At 33.9% G+C, this 19,888-nt stretch overlaps 2 protein-coding genes across 5 annotated transcripts; one reads left to right on the top strand and one right to left on the bottom strand.

Moving 5' to 3' along the window:
• Positions 1-387: 387 nt before the first annotated feature.
• LOC101259719 (uncharacterized) lies at positions 388-10,187 on the bottom strand. 4 transcript variants are annotated; one of them, XM_004252266.5, is made up of 3 exons: positions 9,921-10,177; positions 7,789-7,827; positions 388-1,114 (listed from the first exon to the last, which is right to left on the bottom strand). In XM_004252266.5, exon 3 carries the CDS (start codon positions 1,107-1,109, stop codon positions 717-719), a length of 393 nt encoding a protein of 130 aa, XP_004252314.1. In that variant the 5' UTR covers positions 1,110-1,114; positions 7,789-7,827; positions 9,921-10,177; the 3' UTR covers positions 388-716. The 4 variants fall into 4 exon arrangements, with proteins under 4 accessions (XP_004252314.1, XP_019067142.1, XP_010314256.1 ...); XM_019211597.3 differs by lacking the exon at positions 7,789-7,827 and having other exon boundaries at positions 9,921-10,187; XM_010315954.4 differs by lacking the exons at positions 7,789-7,827; positions 9,921-10,177 and adding an exon at positions 6,220-6,525.
• On the top strand, positions 1,523-2,923 carry LOC138340476 (uncharacterized). Its single transcript, XM_069292201.1, has 3 exons — positions 1,523-1,699; positions 2,068-2,412; positions 2,672-2,923. The coding sequence occupies exons 1-3, from the start codon at positions 1,523-1,525 to the stop codon at positions 2,921-2,923; spliced, it is 774 nt and encodes a 257-aa protein (XP_069148302.1).
• Positions 10,188-19,888: the final 9,701 nt, after the last annotated feature.

Below are 19,888 nucleotides of genomic sequence, written 5' to 3'. Positions count from 1 at the left end.
TTTGTATTTTAATTATTTCTCAGATTTTATTATTTTTATATCATTAAATAGCGTTATATACCAAGAGAAAAGCATCCTTTTATGTAAAAATGTGTGATTGCTTCTTGCTTTATTATTATTTTCTCATCTGTCTTTAATTATTATATAATAATCTTATTTTACCCTATCATTTTTAATTAAACATTTATACTCTATTTTTATTTGTGATATAATATCATAAATTTGCTTTCTAAGTCACATGAAACTATGTAACAATGTTATTCAAACGATGTCTGCATCTACTTACAACCACTTTTTAACTTTATTTACACCGTAAAAATATCTTAAAGCTACTTTAGCTTTAAAAAAGTTTAAAATAAGTCCATCCAGACAAAACAATGCCCCACATCAAAACCAAATGCTTACAAGCACTTTATAACTTAATAAAAACACTTCTAAAAGTGTTTCAAAGCTATTTTAGCTTTAAAATACTTAAAATAAGTCTATCAAAACAAGTTATGAGACCATCACTTTTTTCTTCTTATTCATTTGCTCATCTAATCTAATGTTTAAAATTGTTAGACCAACAACTTAGTGCTCCAAAACATCTTTTGTTTGTTTTCATAATAAGAAAAACAAAACACTAGTTATTAAACTCACAAAAAGAGAACAAGACAAGTGAGCAGGAAATCTTTGGTCCATTATGTTGTTGGAAAAGAAAGGAAGGATGCTAAAACCTATTCTTGCAATGATTTTCTGGCAGCATCTTCTTCTGCTTTCATTTTCCTTTCCCACTTTCTCTTCCTGTAATCAGCCAACATTTCAGGCATTTTTTGCATCAGTTCGGCTGTCTTTGCCCGTTTTTCTGCTGATATTCTGTCACACTTGTGCCCTTTCTGCTTCGTTCTCATTTCCTTTCTCGCTGGATCGTATGGCCAATCTTGTCCAGCAACAACAACTTCCTTGCGCAGACGAGCTCGATGGCGAGCACTCATCCCCAGAGGTTTCCAGGCTCCAAGCTCCCAGTAACCCCAAACTCCCTTTGAAAGCTCATCCTTGTATTTTGCCAACTTTTCTTGCCATGGATATTGATATCGCCCAACTGCTTTTGCTACAGACTTTCCAGCCATTCGTCCTGGAAACAAATACGTAAAAAATTTCTGAGGTTTCAAGTTTATCAAGCAATACTAAAATGAGATGTATGGAAATTAGGTTGGTTATCAAGAAAAAGTTCAAAGGTTATTCCATGATTGTAAGTGGATGCCACAACATATAGCGAATGGAAATAAAACAAGAGTTTGAAAATGCAAGATACTCTCATAAAATGTCCCCCTCTGAAATAACCATCAAAACTACTAACTGTTGCCGCAAAAATATTTAACTCGAATATTTGGTATAACTATGTCCATACACACCTTCTTAGTACAGTACATTTTTGTTCTTAATAAACCTATTCAATAAAATATATATCTGCTTAAAACGAACTAACGAGTTAACTCAATCCGCGTGACAAATTCAAGTGTACCATTTTCTGGTTAAACACATGGAATCCCCATCATTACCCAGGACCAGAACGAGGCTCTTATTCCCCTTCCAACCTTATGAAGTTAAATTAGCGGTATTTGATCTTAATGCTGACAGCACTAGTGGTCCTGATAGCTTCTCAGGGCACTTCTTCCAAATTTGCTGGGGCATAATTAAGGAAGATATCACTAGGATGGTTTGAGCATTTTTTATGGACAAGAACTTCTAAGATTGTTAACACACAAATCTGGTGTTGATTCCCTAAGGTGGAGGAGGTTCAAAAAATTTCAGACCTAAGGCCAATCAGCCTAAGTATGTTTGCTGATAAGATTATATCTAGAGTTCTTCATGGTAGGTTCTTGGTGGTTCTACCTAATCTATTCTCCAAATATCAGACTGGCTTTGTGAAAGGTAGAAGTATTATAAAAAAATGTTCTGCTGACACAAAAGATCATCAGGGACATCAACAAGAGGAATAAGCTGCATAACATAGTGGTTAAGGTGGATATAACCAAAGTATATGTTAGGATATCTTGAATTTTCCTAACAAACGTACTGAGGCAGTTTGGTTTCTCAGAGGTGATAATTGACATGATTTGGAGACTAGTATCTAATAATTGGTACTCAGTGTTAGTGAATGGGCAAACCCATGGTTTTTCTCATTCCTCTAGAGGACTCAAGCAGGGTGATCCTCTGTCTCCAACTTTATTTATTATAGCTGCAGAAGTTTTATCAAGAGGGCTAAATAATCTCTACTCAAACAAAAGATTCAAGGGATATGGATTGCCAAAGTGGAGCCCAGAGATTAACCACCTTGCATATGCTGATGATACAATCTTATTCTGTTCTGCGGACCCACATGCCATAAAGATGATGATTAAGGTTCTAAAAAATACGAGGATACTTCAGGTGAGTTGATCAAAGATTCAAAGAGCTGTTTTTATGCAGATGAGAAACTTTTTGTTGCAATTACAAACTGGATAACAAGGAAGAGAGGGATGAAAAAAGGGACATTTCCCTTCACATACTTAGGATGTCCTACTTTCAATGGTAGAAGGTGATATATTACGAAAACCTCATTAAAAATATGATGAAGAGAGTTATGTCATAGCAGAACAGATTCTTAACCTTTGAGGGAAAAATCATTCTGGTCAATCATGTTTTGCAGACAATACCTGTCTATTTGCTTTCTGCTATGAACCCTCCTAAAGGGGTTCAGCAAATCCACAAGATATTTGCTAAATTCTTTTGGAGTAACTCTACAGGTGATAGAAGGAAACATTGGGTAGCTTGGGATAAGATGTGTCTTCCCAAGAATGAAGGGAGTCTAGGATTTAGATCACTTCATGACATATCTAAGGCCCTTCTTGCAAAGCTATGGTGGAACTTTAGAATATCTAGGACTAGATGGAGCACCTAAATGTGGAATAAGTATTGCAAGAAAGTCCACCCAATTATAGCTTATGGGCCTGGAATATCACATGTGTGGAAAAAACTGATAGAAGTCAGAGTAGAGGCAGAACATCAGATATGGTGGCAATTAAAAGCAGGAAACTCCATCCTCTGGTATGATAACTGGACAAAACAGGGAGCACTTTACTTTGTAGAGAAAGGCCATGGTATTTGGGAGGAAATGGAGGTAAAGGAATTCATAGTAAATGGGCAATGGAACCTACGGAAACGTTTTGCAAGGGTTGTTATCAGAAGAAATGGTTGGTTACATTGTCCAGAACATCAGTTCAAGTTTAACTAATGACGATAATGACAAGGCTTGGTAAATGGGCAGCAACACTGGTATATTTAGTGTGAAAACTGCTTGGGAGGCGATAAGAAAAATGGAGGAAACAACTCAAATTTATGACTATATATGGTTGAAGGGGCTACCAATCCAAATTGGTTTTTTCCTAGGGTGGTAAAGAGGAGAACTCCTACTGATGACAACCTAACGTTCTTAAGGATGCACAATGCCTCAAGGTGTTGGTGTTCTGAAAAAAAATCACAAGAAACTATGTCTCACCTTTTTCTAACATCTCCTATAGCCTTACAGTTATAAAGACAATTTTCTACTTGTGTAGGTATAAACATTGAAGAATTGCAATTGCAACAAGCTATAACAGAACGGTGGACAACTCCTACAGAAAACAAACTACAAAAGTTTTTAAAGCAATGCCAACATTTATGATGTGGGAGTTGTGGAAGAGAAGGAATTCTAGGAGACATGGAAATGATGTCACAATCAACAGAATGGTATACCAAGTTCAGAAGACAACATATCAAATGATAAGAGTTATATACCCACAGATGAAATTAATACCACAAGATTGGCCATCACTACTACAATACATGAAGAAATATAGACCAAGGATTCATTTTTGTGCTATAAGATGGGAATAACCACCTCCAGGAAGACTCAAACGTAACACTGACGGGGCAAGTCATGGCAATCCAGGTGAAAGTTCCTATGGATTTTCTATTAGAGACGATAAGGGAGATTCAATTTACGCCCAAGCAGATCGGATAAGAATTACTACTAACATAGAGGCAGAAGCAATGGTTGTGTATGAATCTAAGATATTGCTCCGCACACAATCTCCAAGGGTTATACTGGAAACACAAGGTCAACCATCAGAGGGAACACAAGCACAAACAACCAATACAAGGAAAATAAGTATTTAGCAAGCAAATACAAAAGAAAAGAACAAATCTACTTGTTGAAGCAGAGCTTTCAGCTAGAGGCATACAATAGATTAGGCTGATTAGCAAAAGCATCGGAGAACACAACATCATAGATCAGGAAGAGCAAGAGACAAAAAACAAACGAAAACAAGAGTGATGAAGGATAAAAACGTATCTACACTACTAAAAACAGTGAATACCGACCTCCAGAGGTCGTCGACTTCCCAACTTAGGTCGGAAAAAGCTTGGGCTCTATTCAATTCCGACCTCTGGAAGTCTGTATTTACTGACCTCTCGAGGTCAGTTTCAATTTAAGTCGATAAATTCATTATTTATTTTCCAACTTCCTGAGGTCACTTTATATATTTATTTATTTTTATTATTATTATTTTCGTCTTCCGGAGGTTACAATATTTACTTCTCAAATTGTGGAATACCGACCTCCGGATGCCGGTATGTTTTAATTTTATTTTTTCTTAATTTTTAAATTCTGACCTCCGAAAGTCGGTATTCTTATTTCTTATTTTTTAGATTCCGATTCTTATTTTTTAAATTCCGACCTCCGGAGGTCGATATTTTTATTTCTTATTTTTTTAGATTCCGACATTCGTAGACATTATACATATTGTCTCTCTTCCTCTCACTTTATCTTGTGTAAATGATCTGTCCCGGCTCTCAAGAGGTAGAGTGCTACAATATTCCTGAGATATTCGTATAAACCTATCTTGTAATTTAAACAAAGAACTCTACGAATAAGAATATAATATATACAAGAGAAAGAAAAAAAGATTAGCTTGAATAGAGTTCTTACATATGTCTCTTGAGCACGTGACTCAATCCATCTTTCTTCTTCTCCGGGTTCGAGTTTAGTTTTAACTTATTCCAACTCTATATTCACCAACTAAATCACATTATATAATAACAACTAAACAACTTTCTAAGTCTAATTAGTTTAGTTTTAACTTAATTCCAATACTATATTCACCAATTTAACTTGTTAAACAACTTAACAATTTTCTAAGTAAAATTAGTTTAGCTTTAACTTAATTCCAACACTATATTCACCAACTAAAACACATTATATAATTTTAACTTATTTGAAGAACTTAACAACTTTATAAGTCTAATTAGTTTAGTTTTAACTTAATTTTAACTTAATTTCAACACTATATTCACCAACTAAATGATATTATATAATTTAACTTATTCCCGAAATCTTAATTATTTCAAGAGTAGAGAGCAATATTAACGTATAAGCAATGAGAGAATGTGAGGGTGAATGAATGAGTGAGTGTATGAGTCTAAGAGTGTGAGGGTATGTTCAAGTCTATCAAAGAATGAAAGCGGGCATGCCTATATACTAGATGAGAGAGCAAAATACTAAAGGAAGGGAATAAATTAAGAGGACAATTATGTCGTCAGAAAAAATTAAGAGGACAATTATAATATATTTTCCTTAGATTAAACATTACCAAATCAATGAAATATTTTACATAATAATTCACAATTTTACCAAAAATAAAGCAAGTAAAATCTACTTTAATTTATTTAAAACAAGCAAATAAACAATTAAGGATAGTCAATTAATGCAATATAAAAGCAGGTAAGGAAAGAAATATTTAGGCAAAGGTTAAGGATCAAATTACATAGCTTCACAATTTATTTCTGGGACATCTAACTTTAACTTATTGAAACAAAAGGTAACAGATTCTAATAGCAAAGCAAATAATCAATTATAAAAATAGTAAGGTGGTTTAGATTAATCAATAGAAACAATCAAATGCATTTTTTGGCAAATTACTCAATTAATGCCCAATTTCATCGAATCACTGCAAAAGTCAGCCACAAGCAATTAAGACTAGCATTTTCACAGAAGGCAGCCATATGGAGAAACTAATCTTGAAGAAAGATTGGATCAAAATCATAATGCTACTTAAATAATGCCAAAACAAATGAACAAATTCATACGAATCCGCCTAAAACATGTACAAGAAGAGATAATCTGAGCATTAACCAAGAATTTTAGAAGATAAAACTAACCGGGCGGATCTGTTAAGATCGTTTTTCAATGCACCAAAATATACAAGTGGTTTGTTGAATTTCGAAGGTCGCCTAAGGAGGAAATGCAGCGGCGTCTGGCGGCTCGCTGTTGCGGAGTTTTTGCCAGTAGGAGGTTCACTGGGCGTTGGAGTTGTTGGCGCTGCTACTGCCGTCCTTGCCGGAGCTGCTGCTGCTCGGAGAAAAAGAGAAGAGGAGAAGAGGGAGGCGGAGAGAGGGGCAGGATGAGTCGCTGGCTGCTGCTCTCGCCGGCAAAAAATGGAGAGGACGCAGGGAAAGGGGAAGGGGAGAAGAAGCGGAGGTAGGAGAGGAAGAATGAATTAGTTTTAGGAATTTTGGTCGTTTTAGGTTAAAGAGGAAGGTAAAGTTTTGATCTTAATCGTAGATTTAAAAAGAGATGAATGACTAAGATTCGATCTTACGTTTTAACGAAAGTATGGATGGTTGAGATCATAAAATCAGATTGGATTGATACTCAGAATGAAATATCCTTGACATGTCATTATAATTAGGAAGGGATCACTACACTCGATATACATTTAAGATCAAAAATATATATATAATAATACTATCTCGCATTTTAAATTCGAATAGATTATATGTTAGCTCTTCACATCTACATCGATAGCCTGATAGATTTGTACATTACTCTAAAAATATAAGTATAATTATATTCTAATTCATATCAACGTAGTTCATACAAAAATTATGATGAATAAACAATTTTTAATAAACCGATCCCCGGATGTCGCTTTTATTAAAAATAATTACATATAATAAAAAATGTGCCGACCTCATGATATTAAATTTTAAGATAAATGAAAACTAATCATATTATATATATATATATATATATATATATATATATATATATATATATATATATAAGTCAATAGAAGTTTAATTTATTGATCAAGTTAATTCTATAAATTTAAATTATATAACTTTAATTTTATCGATCAATAAAAGTTAATCGATATCAAATCTAATATATAAATTTTCTTAAATTGATCATCGATATTTCTTTAATTGATAATGTATTTCATATCAAAAAAGTCCTCCGGAAGACGATTTAAATAATATAAAATCAAAATATTTCTAAATTCTGTTTTTTATAGTTCATTGAGAAAAAATAAAATATGGTTATTTATTTATTTTATTTAAAACCGACATCAAGAGGTCGATTTTAATTGTAATTCATTTTTTCTGCGAAAAATACCGACCTCCTGAGGTCCAAATTTTTTTTCCCGCTTTATTTTGCATAAAAACCGACTATTTATAGTCGGTTTTCTATAGTTTTTGTATTTTTTTATTCTTTTTAACAATACTGACCTCCATTTGAGGTTGGTAATATTTAGATAGCACTGTTTTTAGTAGTGCTAGCCGACTACAACAAGAGAACTGCGATTTGATAAAATCGAAAGCAAAGGGAAGAACTCCAAGGAGGTAAATCGAGGCGAGATCAATGGAGAAACAAGAAAAGAACACAAAATAAGCACAACAACAAATAGAAGTATAAACAAGCAGCAATGGCAAGGAGGAGAGACTTACAGCGGAAGAAGCTTCAAGAATGTCTTACTCTCACTTCACCTTCAAAATTTTAGGCATAAGACTTAGTGTTCTTTATTTTAATTAGAATTTGCTTATTTTTTGAACAATTTCTGAACTGATCACTGTCTATTAGGGCCATTTTCAATTTAATAAAATTGGCATGTGGGCCACAATTTTTTTTTTTAAAAAAATCTATAAATAATGTAATGAAAACGATAGATAGTTGGGTCCATTTTCAATCATACTTACAGCCCTGCATCGGAGACATTTCTTTTGAATCGAGGGTCTACCTGGAACTAGGGGTGGGCGTCGGTTTGTAAATTTCAGTTTGAAAAAAAATGTGAAATCAAATCAAATTGAAATAAATTTGTCGATTATTACAAATTTTGGTTCGTTTTTACCAAATTTAATAAACAGTGGTACATTTTTAAAATTCAATCACTTTTGTTCACTTTTTTATGTTGTTAGTACGTCTCACTTTTTTTTTCCAGATACAAGGAACCCAAAAACAAACAAAGAGCATTATTGTGGTTATAACTTATAACACCAAACAAGCTAAGTTAACTTTCAACACATTACTAATTACACACTAAGAGTAATACCTACCAGCAGCAGCAATACAATAGTACAACACACTAACAGACTGTATCCAAAGGATGAGGATGTATATGAATCTATCAACTGAAAATGAATCTTCATAGGCCATAGCAAATAATGTATCCTTAAATTTGATATTACATCAATAGAATTCACAAGTTATACATGTACCAGCAGTGCAAGACATCCTATTTTATCAGTCCCCTAGACAAATGATTTGTATGTGGAACAAACTACAACAGCTAGTGCAGCCTCAATGCTATAAAATGAGATGACAATTCGAATTTGAAGACTGAAGGGAATTCGAAAATAGTCCCAGGAACTTGGATAGACAAGTTTTGCACTTTAATAGTATCATGAGCTGTACATTCTCTTGAAGACTAAGCTCAGATAAGTTTACTATCAGCAAACTCTTCAACTAAAAATAGTTTACCAGAAGGTTAATTGGACAAGGCTGATTCACAACAAAATATGTCATCTAAATAGTCAACTTATCCTATATCTCACTGTTTGTTGCAGGTTGATTACAAAAGGAAGGTTAGCCTAATGAAGATGCTTGGAGGATGAGAAGTGTGCACTATAACAAGGATACTGATTATGTTGAACATCTCCTCTTTATGTGCTCTTATTTAGTGTAAGTTCAAAATACCATACTAATATAGCTGTAGATTCATAGACAAGTTTAAGGATGAAATTCGAATGAATTAGGAAATTACAAACTTCAAAGATAGGCGTTTACATATGCTGAAGTATTTAGAATGACATTAGATGCGGGAGTTTAAATGGCGAAAAAGGAATTAGAGGATCTTCCAAACAGAGTACAGAAGGCATAAGTCCTCATTATGTTGTTAATAAAACAGTTCATGGTTTCAAAGTGAAAAAAGATATATGAAAATTAAAATTGTGTTTGGTCATGAATATAAATTGGAGTGTATAGACAGGTAAATTGATCAATTTTCATCTCTTTTTATCTGCGAGCTTTAATGATCGAAAGTGAAGTGAAATTTTTTTAATGGTTTAGTGGCAGATGTAAATGCTATTATAGCTCCGACAGAGATCAGTTATACAAGAAACAATTTTGTGAGCATACACATCAATCATTCATATGTATACTCATGTAAGATATTCTCATAGTTACTGCAACTTCTTTCTCATTTTAAGGAAATAACAATTTACAGTGCCATTATAGTTTCTAATGACACGCTTGAGTCATGAAGTCTAAAGCATCACGAAGTGTGGTTAATATTACTTAAATATTATTAGTCCAATTATCTAGTAATTGGTAGAAAAGTCAGTTAGAATTAGCTGTAACAAAGAGGCTGCAGTCAAAAACGAAATCGAGATGGAGGAAACAACACGAGAGAGCAGCTACATGGTAAAGATTGACAAGAAGGAGATGCTCATCACTCCATATTCAAAAACAGTCGATCCACAAACAACATCAAGGACAAACTTAGAGGATGATATGTTAATTGAAAACAAACATGGAAAGCACAATCCCCACATACGAAGGAAAAGAGGCGATGAGCACTGACCTGCGAGGCGTGAGTCACGAGCACTGAACAGTTCCGGGCAGCGAGCACTTAACAGTCAGTGAGGACTGAGCAGTGGCTGGCCTGAGCCTTAAGAGAAGATGGACGACGAGCTGCGGGTATCTTAGACGACTGACGAGAGTTGAGATTTGAGAGCTGTAGTAACTGTGTTAGGGGTTTCAGATTATCAGTTTAGGAATTTTTATTGGAATTTTGGCCTAATTTAAATATGGGTCGTGGGCTTTGTACCGGCGAGGCATAGGCTGAACCGCTGAAATAATTCCCTTTATGTATATAATATTTAGTTTTTTTCGGTTAATAGAGTTTTTAGCTAAAAATTGAAAATTGAATTGAAAAATTAAAATATTGAAATTTGAAATCGAAACTGACTGAAATAATCAAAAATCGAAAAATAGAATTTTGAAAAAATCGATCCGGTCAAAATTTTTGATTTTAACTATATTATGTCCAGTCCTACTCATTTGGGTATATATATATATATATATATGTAACATTATTATTTTTAATGAAATTATTTTCAAAATGAAAATTTAAGTTAATATATTTTATTTTACTTTTTGAAAAAAATGATATAATAGTCTGCATACGCCACTGGTTGTGGAAACTAATAGTGAAATCTCAGGCTAAAGCAAATATGATAAATTGATCATAATTTTTTACTCTAGATTCAGATTTTCAAAAGGGTTGGTGGCGTTGGAGAGAAGAGTCAAAGAAACTTAATTTTATGGGTAAGACCAGGGCTGCATATCGGTCGATTCGGTTCAGTTTTGAACATTATCGATTTTGCTTATCGGTTATCGGTTTGTAGACTAGCTAAACCACTAAATTATCGGTTTATCGGTTATCGACTCTTATCGATTCGATTTTCGGGTTAACCATTAATATATCATTCAATTTTTTAAAATAATAATCACATGAAAATTTGAAGATGATCCCACGCACTTTGCAAATTAATTCTACAGAATTGCAAATTGCAATTTATAATTTGCACTTTGCACTGCAATTTGCAGGCAGAAAGTGAAAACAATTCAGTGCAGTCATTGCAATTTCAAGTTTCACCAAAAGGAAATGTAAAATTGCAACAACAACATCCACATTCCACTCATTGAAACAAATCAACAACAACATCAACCCATCAAGTTTCACCTTAACAGTTAACAATACTACAATTGTACAATACATATATAAACTTTGCAAAACAAATATGAAATGTCATAATAAAATAACATAATAAAGTAGCAACAAACTGTAACATAATAGCCAACAGTACAAGCTACAAGCATGCAAGTTGCAACATTACAGAAGTAAAAAATTCAACACAATTCCAGCCTGCCACAGTCCACACAAATTTAAAATAGCAGACGCCAGACAGCAGTAACACAACCTGAAAATTGAGTCTAAGCATAGTTCTAATAGTTCATGTTCAAGTAAACAACATAATAACTAGTCATGAATCCTCAAAAGTTGACGATTCTGGTTCCTGTTTTCCAACAATCCTTAACATGCCTTCTTAAGGAGGCAGTCCCACTATTGCGTGAATGGTAATAAACACAACCACAATGAATACATTTTACCTTCCACGATCCATCTTTATTTTCTTCAAGTTTTTCATAGTGATTCCAAACAAGTGATAGATGCATGATGAAATCTGATTAGCAAAGAAACAAAGAAAGTATTAGATCAATAATAAATCAGACACAAAGACAAGATAACACATGTATATACCTTCCTTCCTCCAATTTTACATGTCATCAATGCAAAGTTCTTTTCCAAGTTTAGCAAAATCTAAAGAGAAATACGATAACAAGTCAAGGCTCAAGACTTAAACAATAAAGTATTAAATAAACAATTCACAATTTAACATCAATGAGATTCTTTTCTTATCTTCTTCAAGTTGCTCAAGAAAATCTAAATCTTCCTTTATACTTATGGGTTGTGTCTCACTCCGAAGCCAATCTTGAAGGCACACTAGAGCTTGTATCAATCTAGAAGTTAATGAACTCCTAAATGAATCAAATATGCGCCCTCCAGTACTAAAAGCACATTTAGACGCCACACTTGAAACGGGAATAGCCAACACATCTCGAGCCATCTCAGAAAGAAGTGAAAATCTAGGTGAGTTAACTTCCCACCAAAGCAATACATCAAAATTTGATTTTTCAATTTCAGTTTCTTCATCAAGATATTTGACTAATTCTGACTTTGAACTTGCACCTCCCTTTTCAGATTTATGTTTATGTAATTCCTCAAAAAAATTTCCAAATTCTCCTACAGAACTTGATATAGAAGTATCCACACCTATTGAAGAAAATTGACCACTTTTATCATTTGAAATGGGGTTTGTATACTCATTAAACAAAGCTTCCATGTACGTTCGCACACCATTTTCTATAGCAGCCCCTTTTTCTGCAAACATCTTCTTAAGTGCAAAGCCAAGAGTACTAAATTTGTGACGAGGATCCAAAACACATGGTATGAAAACCATCTTATTCATTTTTTCAGCATCACCCCAATATTTGTCAAATTTCTCCTTTATATTTTCTGCTATCTTAGCCAAAACTTGTTCTTCATTTGATAGCAATTGATTCAAGTAAACACCAACTTGAGAAATTTCAAGAAAATGAAGATTTGATATAACATGTCGTGAACCAGATATCTTCAAAGTAAGATTAAAAACATTTCAATAAATTTTGTAATTCTCTTTACGCCCTCCCAATCACTACTCAAAAGTGTACCTGTAGAATTTTTATCAACAAACTTAAGATATAGTGCCAAGTCAATATCACGATCGGTGTACTCTACAATTGCCCCTTCATATTCAATAACCCTGCTCAACATCATGTAGGTGGAATTCCAACTTGTAGGAACATCCAAGCATAAAGACTTTTTAGCAAGATTTCATCTTCACAACATTCTTGAAAATTTTTCCACCTAGCAGGAGATTGCCTGATGTATCTCACGGCTTGCCTATCTCGTTCAATAGACACATTTGCTTCTTTTATACCATCTTGAACAATAAGATTTACAATATGAGCCATATACCTTATATGAAGCTGACTATCACCCATTAAGTTGGTCCCCATTTAATTAATTACTTAGACAACTCAGTTATTGCCACACTATTTGAACCAGCATTATCAACTGTTACACTGAAAATTCGATGCAATCCCCACTCACGTAAGCGCTTACTAATAGACTTTTCAAGATCTTCACCTCTATGACTAGTGATTGGACAAAAGTTGATAACTCTTTTGTGCAAAGTCCAATTTTTATCAATCTAATGAGCAGTAATGACCATATAATTGATTCTTTGTATGGAAGTCCAAGTATCAGTGGTTAAAGACACCCTTTGTTGTATTTCCTTAAAAACAGCCATCAACTTATGTTTTTCTTCATAAAAAAGATCAAAACAGTCACGATTCATAGTGGTACGGGAAGGAATGTGGAAACAAGGTTGTGCTACTTTAATAAATTGTTTAAGACCTTCTTTTTAATCAAATCTGAAAGGAAGCTTATCAATTGTTATATTCGCATGCTAAAATTGTACTGTTTTACTTTGTTTGATGTATTAATACTTTAAATTTTTATTTATATTTGTATACCTTGATATATTAATACTTTAAGTTTTATAAATAAAAAACACCAATTTGAATTCAAAGTATTCACATGCTAATTGAACAAGTAATACATTTTCCTTATTTAGTTTATTGTAATTACAACTGTATTAATGTATAAATAAATAAAAAATAAAATACATATGCAAAAATACAACGAGAAAAAGACATGAATACTCTTTTATATTCAAAACTTTATGAATAATTTTATAATTAGTATTTAGTGAATATAATGTATTTAGGAATATAAATACAACTTATTGTATTATGTGAATGAATCAGATGTGCATACAACATGTAATTATTAGTTGGTAATTTAATAATGGAACTTTGAGCGATTTAGGAATATAATAAAATGCTGACACTTGACAGTTATGGTAACATATCATATCTTATTTAGTGCATTGTAGATCACTCTATAAAAAATAATAATAATAATAATAATAATAATGGTAAAAATAAAAAGAAATTAATACAAATAAGCAGCTAGAAATTGACATAGAGTATAGTCATTTATGGTAAATAACATATTTATAACTATTGAACTTCAATAACCATATAAATATAGCCGTTTTTGTAAGTTGCTCATAGATAATTACATGTGTTGTTTTAAGTTAAAAAATGATTTATAATCTGTTTAGTAAATAAAATAGGAGAAATGCACAAGTACCCCCAACCTATGTCCAAAATATCAGAGACATACTTGCACTATACTAATGTCTTATTATGCCCTGAACTTATTTTATAAATAATTTTTTATCCCTCTTCGGCCTACATGACACCATCTTCTGGTCCTAGTGCATGTTGCCTTTTTTTAAACTAGTGCCACGTAAGCCTAAAATGGATAGAAAATTATTTATAAAATAATTTTAGGAGAGTAATAGGAGTATATGACCTTAGTAAAGTATAAATGTATTTCTGAAATTTCGGGCATACATTGGGGGAGTGGTACTTGTGCATGTTTTCCAATAAAATACATTACGCGCAACAATTCTTTTATTTATCTAATTTTAAAAATTGTTTCAAATATTTTTTTTCTATTTTAATGTGTTTTGAGAGAAAAAAAGGAGGGGGGCAGGGGGAGGAGGAAATGTAATAGCCCGTTTTACGCATATGCTTGTTCTATTATTGTGATATATTATAGGTGAGGGATCATGTTCCATATATGATTAGTGTTGGTTTAAACTAGCCGGAAAGTGATGTATCATGTCATGCACGTTTCAGCGTGTTTACTAGTAGGTTGACTCCGCCGGATGCATTTAAACTAAAGATAGTAAGGTGTAATTGAGCTTAAATTTGAAAGTTAAGTTCTAAGTTTAAGCAAAATGATGTAATATTCATAAAATGGAATAAAATAATTGAGCTGCCTGCTTGACTTTATTAAGCTAGCAGCTGCATCACCTACTTGAGCTATATGAATATTGTTAAAGGGCTCAAGCTTGATGGATCAAATTTAGAATTATAGTAATGGGCTCACTTGAAAGCCCAACCCTATTAAAAGAAAACAAAAATGACAAAAAGCCCAGTAGCCAAATCTGCAAAGGCCCAACATAGATAAAGCCCAAGAGAAAGCAACTAGGTGTATCACCTACTTTGACCTTTTGAGCTGCTTGATGTTCATAGGCAGGTGCATCACCTACTTGACCAATTAGTGGATGAAAATAGACCCTAAAAAAGGAGGTTCTAGAGGATATTTTTGTGGTCAATAAAACTATATATATATCCAATATGAGCAGATATTCTTCACCCATTTTAACACAACATTGAGAATTATCTCCAGCTCTCTCTCTCTCTTTTCTCTTCAAGATTAAAACAACAGTTTTTAGTTGTTTAGGGTTCTTCAAGAAACCCTCTTATGTGCAAACCAAGGTAAGTGAAAACACTTGAATTTTGCTTAATTCTCCCATGGATAATTAGAAAAACATGTTATTCATGCTCAAGTATAAATACAAAAGCAGAAAATTTCAAGAAGCTAATGCTCACTTTCTTAGTTATTAGAGACCTTTTTCTTCTTCTTTGGTTTAGGTGTGAAAGAGGAGCTGAAGTTCTAGAAGAATTCAAGTTATTAGGAGAAGTTGCAGAAATTGAGGTAAAGTGACTGCCCCATTTATTTTGTCTTCTTTGTAAATGAGTTTGAGTGAGGAATTAGGGGTGTGCTGTAATGAAGAACTGAAGGGGGTGGTGAATTCAATAATTGGTTGTATGATAAAGAATATTTGGGGCTATTCTATGTGTATTATTGTTGGTGCAACTTGGTTGATCTTGTGGAGAGGATATATAATGTATGTGTTGGACATAGAATGAGGGTGTGGTGATACACATTATGTTAAGGGCTTGATGAGTTCATTATCTGCCAAAGTTAGCTACTGCTTTACAAGGCTCACGGTGTGATAGCTGCTAATTTTTGTTTATCATGACTTAAATTGTAGATTAAAACCGAAAAGGGGAGGCTGAACGTGATAGTTATATCGGTCAGAGGATAAGGTATGTAAGGCTGTTCGATTCTATATCCCTTTGGCATGAAATCTGATATTTGCGATTAATATCACTGAAATGAATCTCATAATTTCTATTCCTAGAAAAAGAAACATAGTGACAACGTGGTATCTCCAAATAACTAACAATATTTACCCCTCTTCGTAGTGCATAGACTACTTAATTATATTTTCACTATTTTATACTTGTGTAATTATCCACCCATGTGCTGGTATAGAAATTGTATTTTAAAAAGCAAGTCTGGTGAATCCTTTTTTTTTTTGTTGTTTGAAGTCAATTGTGTCATTAAGCTCTTAAAGTAATGTGTTGATGTTACATAGCTTCTTATGTCATTGTTATGGCCTTAAAGTATTATTTTCATATATTCTATTACTGGTCTGCACTTCCATATCTCCAAAATGGTTATAACCACCATATCTCCAAAATGGTTATGACCACCAAATAACATCTCAAAAGAGTTACGATTATCCAAAGAACAATCCCAAAAGAGAACTGATAAATAACAATCTCAAAGATTAAAGAATCTAAGTGAAGGAATCTATATAATTACGGGTGGCAGCCCAGGGCGAAAGCCTAGCATGGGTCGCATCCCAACTGGTACATAAGGGTGGAAGCTCAGGGGTGAAAGCCTAGCATGAGACGATCCCTATTAGTATAGAAGGGTGGCATCTCAAGGGGGAAAACCTAGCATGTGACGATCTCAAATTGTGTAATTATGAGAACAACATCCCAGGGATTAATATTCCTATCATGGGTCATCCTCTTCTACCACTGATCAGCTGGTCATTTGTATCACATGTCCTACAAAGATTATAACGAACAGAAAAGTAAAGAAGAGAATGTAACTTACATGATCTCACAAGGGTAAGCAAAGGTGGTCTTCTCTCCCGATCTATGCATTCATATGTTGATACTTGATTTTAATTTGAGTCCTCGTATTGCATATGCTATATTGTCTTACATATTCAGTATATTTTTTTGTATTGACGTCTCTCGCTGGGGAAGCTGCATTTCATGTTGCAGGCACATGTACTCCAGCTAGTAGACCTCCTCAGTAGGAGCATACGACACTCAGATACTTTTGGTGAGCTCCAAGTTGATTCGGAGCTTTACTGAGTCCTTGATAAATTCATTTTGGTATTGTATAGTAGTTAAGGGTAAGGTGGGGTACATGGTTCAGTTTTGTCTTAAGGAGTCGAGCCTCAACGACCAAGTATTGTATATAACTTTTTGGGTCTACTTATGTTATTTTTTATCACTGCGTCCTTTGTGAACTTGTCACGAATGCCATAGTTATATGCATAGTAAGAACATATTTCATGTTGGTTCTCTCAGGCCCTTAAGGTATCGGGTGCTTGTCCGTCTTTATGGAATTTGAGTCGTGACAAGAAGGAAGAGAAAGAGAGAGAGAGAGAGAGTACGTCACATTTGAGTGTATTATCCATTTTACATATTTTTGTTACAGTCGAAAATTTCTTTATTTTTTCTAAAAAAATTATTTTTTTTGTTTTGTTTTCATATTTATTCTTTTTTAAAGTGTTTTTTTTGAAGAAAATAGATGTAGAAAGAAAGAAAGACATAAGAAATATGATGTGATATATGTGTATTCGTATTCATTTTCTCGGCGAAAAAAGTGGAGCGAGGTGATGGTACATTTAGAAAATCAATGCATTGAAGAAAAAATTGGTCTGAAAATGCATTTGACTAAAAAAATCAATTTCAATTGAAGGAGTTTAAGCTTGAAAAATGGTGGGAGGAAGTTGCTTGAGAAATGGAGAAGAAGAAAATAAAATAAAATAAAAAATAGCTAAATAAAGCCTTTTACGCGTCAGTGTATTGAGTGTCACACTTAGTGTGACATGTCAGTAGAAAGTATCAAAATGACACATCAAAACTTTACACGAGGACTAAGGGTGCCTAAATAAACATCGCTGAGTTGAAGTGCCTAAGTGAAAGTTGATGCCAACTTTACGGGGTCATCGATGAATTTGACCTTTAACTTAAATTGCTTATGAGTTAACAAAATATATATATTTCATAACATAATATATTTCATATTTTATTTTTAATTTAGGGGATATTTGGTATGCTTAATGATGGATAAGGAAAGTTAAAACCCAAAATAAATTTTGGGTAGCCTTTAATCTCTTGTATGGTTACAAAATGTCACGACCCAAAATGAGCCGCGAGTGGCACCCACACTTATCCTACTATGTGAGCGAACCAACCAATCTAAACCCCACCATTTCAAGCATAATGAACAAAATACAATGCGGAAGACTTAAAACTCATTAACGAAATCAATCAAATAACTTCTAAAATTTATAAATCATTATCCCCAAAATCTGGAAGTCATCATCACAAGAACATCTATCCTCAAATTACTAAGCTAAGAGTATCTAAGAAGCTAAAATAAGTAAAAAGCTAGTCCATGCCAGAAGTTCAAAGCATCAAGACATGAAGAGTAAGATCCAGTCCAAGCTAGAAGCATTAGCTCACCCTGAAATCCGGTGTAATGAAGACTGGCTAGAGTTGCGGTTGAGTTGAAGACGACGGCACGTTTGCTGCACTCCACAAATAATCAAGAAAACAAATACAAGTAGGGGTCAGTACAAGGCACAAGTACTGAGTAGATATCATCGGCCAACTCAAAATAGAGAACAGTATATATCAGATAATATCATAAAATCAACTACAATACTCAACATGCGGCATTTACAATTATCATAACCCTTGGTCACAACACCAAGCACATCAATGAGGACGCAAGCCTCCATACTCACTTGGGAATTAGGTTCATTAAATTGAGTATATTAACATATTTCAAGGTTCATTATCTTTATTTCTCTTGTGTCGGTACGTGACACTCCGATCCCCTAATACTACGTGTCGGTTCGTGACACTCGATCCCCTAATACTACGTGTCGGTTCGTGACACCCGATCCCCTAATACTACGTGTCGGTTCGTGACACCCGATCCCCTAATACTACGTGTCGGTCCGTGACACCCGATCCCCTAATACTACGTGTCGGTCCATGACACCCGATCCCCTAATTCTACATGCCGGTTCGTGTCACCCGATCCCCTAGTTCTACGTGTCGGTTCGTGACACCCGATCCCCTAATTCTACGTGTCAGTTCGTGACACCCGATCCCCTAATTCTCATTCTATTAATTCATCAAGCCTTCTCTTATACCAAGGCATCATCAATCTCATTACTTTAGTTCATCAAGCCTTTTCTTATACAAAGGCATCATCATTAACACGGTATATTTAGGATTAGATATTCAATAGCCTCATCATGCTTATTCATCACATTTATATAATCACATTCATGCAAGCATACAATTAAGCATATAGAAGGGTTTACAACACTACCCAAGACATATCATTCGCAATTAAGAGTTTACTACGAATAGCATAAACCATAACCTACCTCCACCGAAGATTCGTGATCAAGCAAGCAATTTCCCCAAAACTTTGTTATCCTCTTCGTTCCTCTCTCTCTTGATCGATTCTCCCTCTCTTGTTCTTTCTATTTTTCTTATTCAAACCCCTTTTTCTTTTACCCTAATTAGCATATAATTAAGTATAAAAGATGGTAATCAACCCATTAGTTAACTCAAGGTTATCTCCTTTAACCCTCAAGAAATTGGATTATTAATATTCACCCACTAAATTTTTAATTATAGCAGGAATAGTCCAAAACGTCCCTTAAAACATTTAAAGAAATCCGACTCAGCCTGGGATTACGAAGCCTGTGACGGTCCGTCACGACTGTGACGGTCCGTCCTGCACGTCCGTCACAGAGTTCAGAGACTAAATTTCTATGGAAGATG

This window comes from Solanum lycopersicum, chromosome 12 (genome assembly GCF_036512215.1).
Source record: "Solanum lycopersicum chromosome 12, SLM_r2.1".
Taxonomy (NCBI): Eukaryota; Viridiplantae; Streptophyta; class Magnoliopsida; order Solanales; family Solanaceae; genus Solanum; species Solanum lycopersicum.
The sequence above is the reverse complement of the archived record's forward strand: the minus strand, read 5'-3'. Positions and strand labels throughout refer to the sequence as shown.

What these genes read in the sequence shown, in the direction of transcription:
- LOC138340476 (XM_069292201.1), top strand. Translation starts at nt 1,523, where the DNA reads ATGGAATCCCCATCATTACCCAGGACCAGAACGAGGCTCTTATTCCCC. An exon ending in AGGAAGATATCACTAGGATG is followed by an intron (nt 1,700 to 2,067) that starts GTTTGAGCATTT and finishes GTACTGAGGCAG; the next exon opens with TTTGGTTTCTCAGAGGTGAT. An exon ending in AAAATACGAGGATACTTCAG is followed by an intron (nt 2,413 to 2,671) that starts GTGAGTTGATCA and finishes CATGTTTTGCAG; the next exon opens with ACAATACCTGTCTATTTGCT.
- LOC101259719 (XM_019211597.3), bottom strand. Translation starts at nt 1,109, where the DNA reads ATGGCTGGAAAGTCTGTAGCAAAAGCAGTTGGGCGATATCAATATCCA.